The 12,047-nt window shown below is 38.2% G+C and overlaps 1 protein-coding gene across 1 annotated transcript in view; it reads right to left on the bottom strand.

Annotated features, from left to right (window-relative positions):
• PDHX (pyruvate dehydrogenase complex component X) overlaps positions 1–12,047 on the bottom strand; it is a 78,030-nt gene that overhangs the window by 57,963 nt on the left and 8,020 nt on the right. Inside the window, exon 2 of the mRNA XM_039233365.1 lies at positions 3,967–4,047. Within this exon, the coding sequence (XP_039089296.1) occupies positions 3,967–4,047 (81 nt within the window). The remainder of the gene's footprint in view (positions 1–3,966; positions 4,048–12,047) is intronic.

The raw sequence follows: 12,047 nt of genomic DNA on the forward strand, positions 1-12,047 counted from the left end.
AGTTGAACCCATGAATATGTTTTTAATACAGAATGACTGAACCAAGTTATCATAAATGTATGAAGCACCAAACATACTTAGAAATACAGTCACACGTGTATAGTACATAAATGTACAATGAAGTTTACGTTATGCTCAAAAGATCAGAATTAAATCATAAACATGAACTTAAAAAAAAGAAGACAGTGAATTACCGAATCTTTGGACCAAAGATTAAGATTACTCGCAATTATTTATAGTCTATTAGTAAACAAACATTTCTCTTCAGTTGGCAGGACACCATTTTAAGAGCAAACTTGAGGCAAATGCTCCCAAAGTTTAAAGTATATTCTGGCTCGTCCTCTGTGAAAACGGCACATTGTAGAATCAAAAGGAAAAAAGAACAGAATGATGAGACCATATGTCTCCTGGCTCTTCATCATACTCTCCACATTCTAATGGATGTGAAGAACTTATCAGATTGCCAGTGAGCTAGAAGTCTGAAAGATAAATGTGCTCCAAAGAATCCTTCTTATCTACTTGCCTCAAAATGTGAAGAAATTTAATCTTTTTATAATAACCCTAAAAGGCTGTTCTGTGTCTGAATCATTATGTAATGACACCAACACTCTGTCATACTGAATGTGAAAATAGCCAAAGCTCTGTAATTCATCAGGAACAAGAAACCTAAAAATAGATTCCAATTGATTACATTATTTATAAAGGTGAAACTTTCTTAGATACTGATAATTATTTTAAAAGAGAGCAGCCATGCAGAGCCAATTGCTCAGAGTGCTTCCTCATGAAGTATTGGCTCTTGCATTTAGTGATATATGTCCTTCTCAAATTCTAGAAAATTCTCAGCCACGTTTGCCTTGAAATTACCTTTTTCTCATTCTCTGTTTTTTTCTCCTAGAATTTCTACTATTGGATTACTGGATGATTTTCATCTTATAGTCCACATCAATGTCTTGTTCATATTTTCTACTGCTTTATGTCTCTGAGCTGCATGTAAGCTAATTTTCTCAGGCTAGACTTCTGTTCAGTAATTCTTTGCTCAGTCACACTTGAACCCAACCTGGAGTTTTTCTTTTTTAATGTTAGAGACAGTATTTTTCATTCTTAGAAGTTCTGTTTGTCCTTTTCAAATCTGCCTAAACTTTCTGCAGTGTCTCTTTTCATATTTTCAACTCCTTCTCTTACATGTTTAGTCATTTCGAACATACATTTTTATGTGTCTAATAATTCCAATTAACTGAAGTCCTTGGAGATCTAGTTCTGAGATTTGTTATGCCTCATGACCCTCGCTCCTAAAAGACTGCTTCCATGTACAACATGAAATTTGAGAGTGTGAACTCTTCGTAAGTGGGACTGGAAATCTTGTCTGGCTTGGACTGGAGGTTGCGTCCTTCCAGAATAATGGCTTCTGCCAGGTAAGCCAGGAAGATTATCAGCCCAGAACCACTTTACCTCTGCCTGTGAGTTCCCAGAAAATGCCAAGTACAATAATGTGAACCTCAAAGCCTCATGAGGACAGGCCTCTGAAAGCAAACTTTCAAGGGAGTAGGCATTCTTATTCCGTATCGAGTCAAACAAAGGAATTTGCCTGTTATCGTATGGCATTAAATTCCATCCATAGGCTGATGACTTCACTCACGAACTTCAAATCCTACAACCATCTATTCGACATCTTTGCTTGAATGTCTAATAAGCACCTCAAAGTTACCACATCCAAGCCTAAACCTAATTCTTGATTTCCCTTCCTTTCCTCTTCCCCACTCAAAAACACCTGTTCCCACTCTCATTTATTCTTCTTCCAGCTCAGGCAGTGGGGCACATGGCTTCAACTCTCACTCACCACTATGGATGCTGCTAGCATCTGAGGATTCCCTCTTCATGTATTTCAGCATTATTTACCATTAAGAAATTGGTTTTATAGTTTTCTATCCAGTAGTGAGCAGAAGCCTTACCCCATCTGCTTAGATGGTCATAGTGACTGAAAGTCCTCATGGTGGACTTTTCAAATGTGAGCAGGCAAAGAGGACTAATTAAATCACCTGTGGTTTGCTCTTGATGCCTGAGCGCTGTGAGGACATGATCTGTTCAGTATAATGCTACTAACAAGGCTCAAGAAAGCACACAGAAACCACTTCCTATAAAAAAACAAAAATAAAAACAAAAAACCTGTAAGTGTGGGTATCTTGGCTTTAGGATAAGGACCCTCACAGACTGACAAACTGACGACTAGCATTGACGTCCCTTCCTATAACCTATCTAACGTCACGCACACAGCGCCCTCAATGCAGCCTGAACTACCTGCTGTTGCCAAAATACATGTCAGGATATCTCACTTCCAAGGTTTTGCCAAATCATTTACATTACCCAGGTCCTTTCTCACCTTTTTTTTTTTTTTCCCCCCAAATAAAACCCCTGTATTCTACAAGGACCAAGGCAAATAGCACCTCATCTGCAAAGCTCTCTCTGATCCCTGTCACAGTGCCTGCTTTTGGCTTACTCTTCCCTCTGTTAATATACTTACTGATCAACCACTTACTGTGCTGCCAGGTGTGTTCCAATTACTATGCTAGTCGTAACACAGAAAGGAGAAATATCAAAATGCAGACATATTACCCACTAAGGAACGGAGTTAGGTAACACTTCCAACCAGATGTGGTACCTAGCACAGCCAGGACCAGTTATGGTCATCTGGATAGCCTCAAGGTACCACACCTCCTTAGCCTCCATATTGGCCCAAACCATAGTCCCAAGCTTGTGCCGTGCCGTCCATTCTGTAACCTATCTACCTTTCCTGGCACTCTTAGTCTCCCTCAAAGAACTGGGGCCTTCTCTCAAACTCTCAAGCTCATTTGGCTATATTTCAGAAGTAAATACTTGTAGCTTTCTCCCCAAGATCCTTAACTGTCATCACTGGCAAAAGCGATGCCGGGGGTGGCTTTATCTCCTGGAATCATAGCATCACTGTCATACTCTGAGCTCCTGCCTACCACCTGAACTCTCTCCGTGCTATCTTATAAGCACACACTGGATTTGCCTGGATGACATCTGTGCCCACAGAGTCACATACCGACATCCCAGAAGTCCTTGCCAGGGCCAGTCTCCAGAATCAGATACAGCATCCCAAGCCATGTCGTCCACTCTGCTCCTCTCTGTTTTTAACACTTGGTTCACTATTTCTCAAGCTGAAGCACAGTAATGGCTACGGGAACTCATCTGGTCTATTTCTCTAACAACCTCTAATAGGGACTGGAGATATACCCTCTTTCCTACACAAAAGTTTAGCGTATTGCAGACCGAGTAAAGCACAGGGAAAGATGGCTACATAGGGGACGGAAAGAAGCTGTCCCCAAGTCAATACCTGCACGGGGGCAGAGTACTCTACCGTTGCAGAGCGGCCAGAGGGTCAAAAAAAAAAAAAAAAAGGAACAGAAAGCCACCACCAGAAAAATAAAGTCTCCTTCTCCAAATGCCATCACAGTAATTGTTCCTGTGTCCCTGAAGAATAGGGGCATAACAGTACATTTACTATCTAGCAGGGCTAGACTCCTCCACTGCTCTTCTTTTGAGAGCCTTCTTTATTATCCTTACTTATTTGTTCTTGTCAATGACATTTATAATCAACTTGGTTAGCTTCAGGAAAAACACACACATACACAGAATCATCATAAAGCCACAGATTAACATAAGGGGATCAACAAACTTATGAGGCTGAAACTAAAAGCTAAATATAAGGACTAAAACACAACAAAAGCCTCAAAATATTTTACCATTCTCTGCTGGTGAAAAGATATGGGCTGAACTCAGAAAACCTTTGCTACATTATACATTGCCATGGGAAAATTTTATCTAAACAAACTTAAATTAATGAGCAGAGGACATGGTTTATTTCATGTGTTGTATAATAGAACTGATTGGAAAAGAACCCCAAATGATGAAATAACACAAGGCATTAGTAGCGTACTTGCTCACCTTCCTTTTTTAGCCATTTCACGATGTTTCCTTCTTCCATCGTAGGAGACAGTGATGGCATCAGTATCTTAATGGGATCAGCTGGAATTTAAAAAAAGGAAGATTAGATGGAGTGCCTGGGTGGCTCAGTCGGTTAAGCGTCCAACTTCAGCTCAGGTCATGATCTCGCCATTCTGGAGTTCGAGCCCCGTGTCGGGCTCTGTGTTGACAGCTCAGAGCCTGGAGCCTGTTTCAGATTCTGTGTCTCCCTCACTGGCTCTGCTCCTCCCCCACTCGTGCTCTGTCTCTCTCTCTCTCAAAAATAAATAAACATTAAAAAAATTTTTTAAAAAAGAAAGATTAGCCACAAAAAAAGAATGCACCTCATGAGGCATCAATAAAAAGGTCAAATACACTAAAGTCAAATTCAATTTGAAAAGGAAAATATTCCAAAATCAAAAAGACTCCCAAGTGGTCAAATTAAGGTCCAGTAAATAGCATGGAAAGATAAAATTCTCATATTTTTCTTACAATAAAACTCTTTTGTGTAATAATTTCAATTCATTTTTCATAGTTTCCCAGTCCTCTCTGTGTATTTTCAAGCCAGATGCTTGCAAAATTAAAAAACAAAAAAAAAAGTTGATTTATGTTTCATCTCCTCCTCCTTCATGTTTGTCACTACAACACACGCACACATGTAAAGTGACCAAAGAAAGAGACAAATAAGAAAAACAAAACCAAACCAGGGTTCTGATAACCTACATCAAAGTAATCAAGATTAGACTTTAAGAAATTGATTGCATTTTTTTATTTTCCTCTATCACACTATTCAAGAATCAAAGGTTCTTGCTGGTAAGCATTAAAGGAAAGATTTGCCTTGTCAAAGATGACCAGGCAAGCGAACCTTTATGATTAAACTGACCTCAGATTGTGTGCCCCACCTCAATTGAACTAGGGATCTCAAAAGGGACATGGCTCAGTGAAGCACAGCTACTTTCTGCTTACATATCCAAAAGGACACACTCTCTATATTTGTGCAGATGTGTGTTTCCAATAGTTGCCCAGTGTCCAGGACCACACTCAGAGAGCACACAGCTGGTACATTAAATTTGTATAAAGTTTATACTAATAAAACAGTTAACAGCATATTCCAGCTATAAACGGTAGCCATGGTAAGAAATAACATTCCCTGAAACCTTCCAAAGAACCTATTCTATCCTCAGATTATTCAACTCTGACCCAAAAAAGCAAAACACTATAGCACATGTAACATATTTCAAATGAGGAAGAGTACTTAAAAGGGCTTCTTCTTTTCCCATTGACGTTTTAGGGTTAAAAGCAAAGGAACTGAACACTAATGTTAAAGGAGGTTAACTATGTCCTTTGGGAAAGTAAACTAATAATTTACTGTGACTTCAAGCGGAGAGTTCCTATAGCTTCATGGTAAAGGAGTTCCATCTCTGAAGCATTTGGAGGGAAGCTTCTGTCCACTCTCCGCCAAGCATATGTACCTGCCTCAGCTTCTTCCTTATTTTCTCTTAAGAACTGCCTGCCTTAGGGAACTTGCATTTTCCTCTCAGCACTTCCTGTGCTAGGCATAAATGCACCTGCCTTTCAAAGGCAGAGAGCAGGCCTACCTCTGTCTGGTCCTGCCATCAGGGCCCACTGGGTATGAGGAAGCAATTCAGGTACGTGTGTTTGTTTTATATACATGTACCCTCCTCAAAAAAAAAAAAAAAAAATCCAAAATCTAAATATGCAGTGATTCTGAGAAGCCTAACTGTAGAGGGCCACAGATCTAAGTCACATTCTCCGATACAAAAAAACCCACCAGCATTAAAACTGTTACTTTGATCTCCATCTGACTTTTTGCCTCTCTCTCAGTGGACCCCAAACTCTAAGGACAGAAAAATAGAATTATCACTTCTTATACCCAACAATGGTAGAGCCCAAACCAAACTCTGAGTCAACATGCCCATTTCATCAATGAGAAAACTAGCCATTGATTAAGGGATCTGAATTCTTAATGTCTAAATCTCAAGGCTATACTCTACTGCATGGCACCACCTCTCATCATTAATTGATGATCCTTACAAATACAGATCATCAGTTAATCACTGGCTCTTCACCCAGAAATTCAAACACAGCATATCACACATCTCAAGTCCATGTGACCATTTCTCATATCTTCAGTCAAATATCCCAATAAGCCCTTTCCCTACCTTAGGCTTAAAGAACTCCTGTATTGAGAAACCACTTTTAGTACCAACACTGAATATTTTGAATGTAGTAGAAAACAAGTAATCATGAAGTGCATTATATCTTGAAAATAATGGAGTAAAAATAGCCACAATGACTTCCTAACTCCTGATAAATCCTTATTTATTATTTATTAATAATTAACTTATTATTAATAAGTCACTTATTTCTTATTAACCCCTGATTTACTATTAAAACACAGTTATCTCAGAAGAGACTGGTGAACACAGGCTGCCAATTCTTGTGCTTTATGCCTCTTGAGAACTTTCACAGCAATGGTTTCATTTAATTTCCAAGCATTTCCATGGTGAAATGCAAACCATGACTGTAACACGGCTTACAAAACTCTGCATTTTTTTCTTTAGTGAAATAAGTCCTCATGGACTAAAAAAGACACATTAAGAGACTGAATGGGTAGAAAAGAATGCAAACAACCGTGCACAACCTCAGTGCGTTATTGTCTGTGCAACACCAGAGTACTAAATTGTGACGTGAATTAGAATTCGGGTAAGTGCATTTAGGGAAAGCACAACACACACAGGCAAACTTGACATTAGTGATGCATCTCCACACCCGAACCCCTAACAAGCCTACACTGAGTTGGAAGAATTCTTAAAAAGTTCTCAACGCTTGACAAACTAACAACATTTGGAAACAATAAAATGAGATTTCTAATTCCCTACATTATGTTGTATGTGCCTTTTGCATTTTTTTCATGGCTTCATTTAGAAAACAAATAAAAACATTTGCCTTCCCAATGTTAAGCAGGCCCCTGCCTCAGTATTTTTTTAAGCCACAGTGACAAAGGGGGTTTGAAAAAAAAATTACCTTCTAATAGCAGGATGATAAGAGGTGAGCCCCTGACTGAAAAAAACAGCTTTAAAAAAGTCCCAATATATTGCTTCCGTCAAAAAGTTCAAGGCTGGTGTTATGAGACAGAATTATTCATAATCACATACATATTAAATTTATAGCAAATAGAGTTCCATTCCAAAGCAGCAAAATAAATGGACTTCAGTGACTCTACATCCAGATTCTAATTTATGACAAACACTAAATCAAGTCTTCCAAAACAAAATCTCGCTTCAATATTTTTATACCTTGGTTCTAGTTACCATGTCACAATTCATATTTATTTTACGCTTCTATCTCCTATTATAATCTCTCACCTACGAGACCTTCACATTTCCATTATTTCTGACATTAAGGACTATATTATGAAACTTTTGTATTTATTAAGTATTATTTTCCAAATTACCACATCAAGAACTCAAAAATTTTCATATTTTAAAAATAAAAAGAACATAATCATTCCTCATACAGCCACCCTTCAAGGATGAATTGAAACTGCTTCTCTGAATAATGACAATAAACTATAACAATTCTATAATAGATCACTATCTTTACTCTGAAATGAAAGTGACAAAAGACAAAGAAAGACATTTTGGACATCTCTCATATTTGGTACTATCTCTTGACTGATTACACCAGCTTACTATAGAAAGTAAAATGTGCAATGTATTTTCTGATTAATCTAGCCAATCTACTCTCAGATTCTCAAGCCAGAAAATCACTTCAAAATATAAACATTAATTTACTAATAATGGTGTGTTTTCATTCTAGTGTATCCTCTTTTGCCTGGAACATTATACGTACCTTTTCCATATGTATATTTTCCAGTGGGGAAATACCAGCTTTGAATGACGGGCTGCACATAATTAATACCTGCCCTTTATGGCTGTTGTCAATTCTATTCAGATCGTATGGGCTTTTCTAGACTTCTCAGAATTTTGGCCTAAACCTAATATTTTTACTTTCATTAGAAGTTAAGTATTTCTCATTCCATTCCAGTAAGCAGTCTGTTCTACCTTTCTCCTATCGAGCTGAGGAGGCTGTGAAATGAGAACCAATTATATTTCCTAATAACTGGGCACAACTATGAATAAGAATAAAGGAAATGTGTTTTATTCTCCACTGGTCATACCAGTTCTTCCAATTAGCATTCAAAAATACACCCAAATTTTAGTTAGAGTTTAACTCTCTGGTTGTCATTTTAATGTTAGCATTTTATTCCTTTCTATCAAACTAACAAATTATAGCTAATGGCTTGTGAAGTCTTTCTGTAGTTAAATAAAAGATGACTATGACAATGTACATTTCCAGTTTATATTTCATACATAATGATTTTAAAAAGTGGAGTCTCAAAAATCACTAGAACTATTCTAATCTTGTGTTTTCTTGAATAGAATGACACAATTAAACTTTTTTGCTTAGTATACTGCTGCCTTCCAGGTCATTACCAGGCACACAAGCAATCTATCAATCCCTGAATTTTACAGCAGTTTCTCCAAGCAATTCCTACGTTTCTTCAAATCTGTTCTTCCAGTCTTTCTGCAGAATAATTCTATCTTCAACTTCAAATAAAGTACACTAATCTAATTCTACTTCTTGCTCCCTAAAGAACTTCATTTATCCTAAGAACAAAACATTCATACTTCAGTAATTATATGCAAGTTTTAAATTGATGATCTACACATCAATTATAAAAGATCTCCAGATTAAAAAAAAAAGAAAGAAAAATCAATATATCCAAACTTTTAAATATAAAAACAGAACAAATGGCTTTGTGGTTAATATGAAGCAGATCTAAGCTCTATCACTCTAAAGAAATTAGGAAAACTCAGCAGTTTACATATGAATATTGTTTGAGTATCAGGCTCTGGTCCATTTAAGGGACTATAATGCAAATACACAAAAAACTGTGAAGACAGACCACATGAAGAAGTAAATTATTCAATACTTCCTTAGTGTACCTCCCTGTTCTTAACATTAATTTGCTTCTTCTCTAACAGGAAGAGATGATGCTCATTTAATCACCTCTCTTTCCAATGCAGGAGCTCATTAAATACAATTAACCTTTAAAATTTCTGTTAAAAATAAAACAATTGTGCCACCTGCAGGCTGGATGAAATAAAACAGAATGGAGTACAAGTAATTTAAAAATCAACAGCGGGCACAAACCAATATTAACTCTAAGCTTTGAATAAAGGCAGCTAAAGCAAATTTTTAAAAAAAAATAAGTGCTCGCCATAGAAGTCTTCTTTACTCAGTGACTAAGGTGTAGTACCAGTGTTAAGACTCAATTGAAAATGTCAACGGAAAACAGAAAACGTATGCATAATAGTTTGTGAAAATGACACTTACAAGTCCTGCCCTGGTAAAAGGCAGCCCACAAACACTATATGTGGCACAATCCGTTTCCCACCTGCTAGCTTGCACACCTGCAGACTGACGATATACTCCAAAATGGCAACAGTGGTTCTCTGGCTGGTGACAGTATATAAGTGTGCTTTATTTCTTTTGTTTCTTATAATCTACGTTTAAATTTCCTCTAGTAAGTTTATCCAATTTCACTCCGTGCCCAAAACTTATCTAACACTAAGAAAACAAAACAAACAAAATTAAGTCCTTTGTTTTGTTATTTTTGGACAAAACCCACAAGGATAGGGCAAAAAGAAGGAATAATAGCACACAAATCTGGAGGCAGGAAAGCTAAGAGATGAGTAATCATTGTCCAAAGAGATTCTAGTGACCTGTATCCTAAGCCAGCAGTGGGGAAAGCCGAGAAAATCAAGTTTTCATGCAAAAGAATTGCCCAAAAGCAGAGGAACTGGCTGTACGAGGACCTCTGGAAGTGGGGAATGGGGGTGGGCATTTGGGTGAATGCTATCTGAGATGCAGACAGATACGTAGATCCCCTCCTGCAGTCCAGTGCTGGGTAACAACCCACCCTCACTCAACAGAAGCCTGGGACACTGGAGACTGTTTCTCTGGAGAAGGCAAAAGAGAAGATCTTTAGAATGGAGAATCCACTTCTACATGGGGGTATGCAGAAACTGTACAGAGGAATTAAGAGATTATCTGATGTGACTGAGAATACAGCAAGTTGTGCTGAGAAGCTATTAGATAGTGTGGGAGGAATCAGCAATAGTTAACAGAGAAAACAAAAAATTTTAAAGGCAACAATATCAGGAAAAGCAAAAAGTAAGAAAGGTAACAATCATAATTTGGGACAATATAGGACAATCTCAAGATGTGTTTAGTGTAAACACTGAATACAGATTTAACCACAAATTGCAAAATAACTACTTTGGAGGAACGAGAGAGGGAAAACCTAGGGGATGGCACTGACCAGCACTCACCACAGAAAATATGTAAATTAGGAATACAGAGCCGAGCAAATGCTGGAATAAAGTTAAGAGACAAAACTTGTTGCCTATAAGAAAGAAGACTGGGGAAGCAGGGAGAGATGGGGAGAGATGGGCTGCACTGTTAGGTCTTTTAGTACTGACTGTTTACATGCATGTGGGGCACCTGGGTGTCTCGGTAGGTTGGGCATCCGACTTAGCTTAGGTCATGATCTCATGATCTTTTGGTACATGAGTTCAAGCCCTGAGTCGGGCTCTGTGCTGACAGCTCAGAGCCTGGAGCCTGCTTCGGATTCTTTCTGTGTCTCCCTCTCTCCTTGATCCTCCCCAACTCACACTCTGTCCTCACTCTCCCTCTCTCTCTCTCAAAAATAAAGAAACATTAAAATAATTTTTTTAACTATATGTGTTACTGTGTTAAAGTAAATATTTTATTATTTAATAAAAATGTTTAGTTAAATTTATAAAAATCCGAACAAGCAGCAGCATTTTGTAATGATTTAGAGAACAGGCACGGAACCAAACTGCCTAGGTTCTAAGTATAGATCTACCACTTACAAGTCACTTACTCCTTCTGTGCCTCTTCTGAAAAGCAGTTTGTAAGGACTAAATGAGGTTAACACATGCAAAGTCTTCACAGGGGCACCTGGCAAAAAGCCAGTCAGTCTCAAAAACATTAGCTAAATATTACCACTAGGTAGCATAGAAACGGTTAAGAGAGTGGATTCCGCGCACAGCCAGAGTTGGCTACATGCATCACCGTATGGTGCGTTCCAATTCCTTCCTCAAGCAACAGAAGGTAGATCCACAGTTCCCTTCACATCTCAACCCTAACCACAAAGGTTTCCTGTCTACCCTCTCCTTCACCTAATCCAGCCTCATTCTCACAGCTACAGTATGCTAGCTCTGCACATTTGAAAACCAAGCTCTCATTAAAACCAGCAGTAAATGTGGGAGTGCCTGGGTAGCTCAGTCGGTTAAGGGTCGGACTCTGGATCTCTGCTCAGGTCATGATCTCACAGTTTGGGGCTTTGTGCCCCCATTGGGCTCTGTGCTGACAGTGCAGAGCTTGCTTGGGATTGTCTCTCTCCTTCTCTCTGCCCCTCTACCCAACTTGCGTGCTCTCTCTCTCTCTCAAAATAAATAAATAAACATTTTTTAAAAGTCATCAGCAAATGTTTGACTTCAGTGGTGCTGTCATAACATTCACTACCAAAGCTAAGGAGCAAATAAGCACCCAGTAAATGCCTCTTGAGCTGTTATCTTAGTCCTAGACCAATGGAAGACCAGAATCTTGACCTCAAAATGATGACAGTTTAAATTAAATGAGAAGTCAAGATACATACACAAGTACTAGAGGGTAGTAGATAAAAATGCTGTAAGAATACTAAAGAGCAATGAAAGCTGAGATTCTGGCTGATCGAGAAAGGAAAAAAAATGTGCTATGGCTATTATCAAAAAACAAACAACAAAAAACAAATGAACAAACAAGTTCAGAAAACAAGTTCACTTGTTCAGAAAACAAGCGTTAGCAAGATGTGGAGAAATGGGAATCCTTGTGCACTGTTGGTGAGAAAGTAAAATCGTGCAGCTGCTATGGGTAACAACAGGATTCCTCAGAAAATTAAACACAGT

This window comes from Hyaena hyaena, unplaced genomic scaffold (genome assembly GCF_003009895.1).
Source record: "Hyaena hyaena isolate Hyena2069 unplaced genomic scaffold, ASM300989v1 scaffold_74, whole genome shotgun sequence".
In the NCBI taxonomy this organism is placed as follows: Eukaryota; Metazoa; Chordata; class Mammalia; order Carnivora; family Hyaenidae; genus Hyaena; species Hyaena hyaena.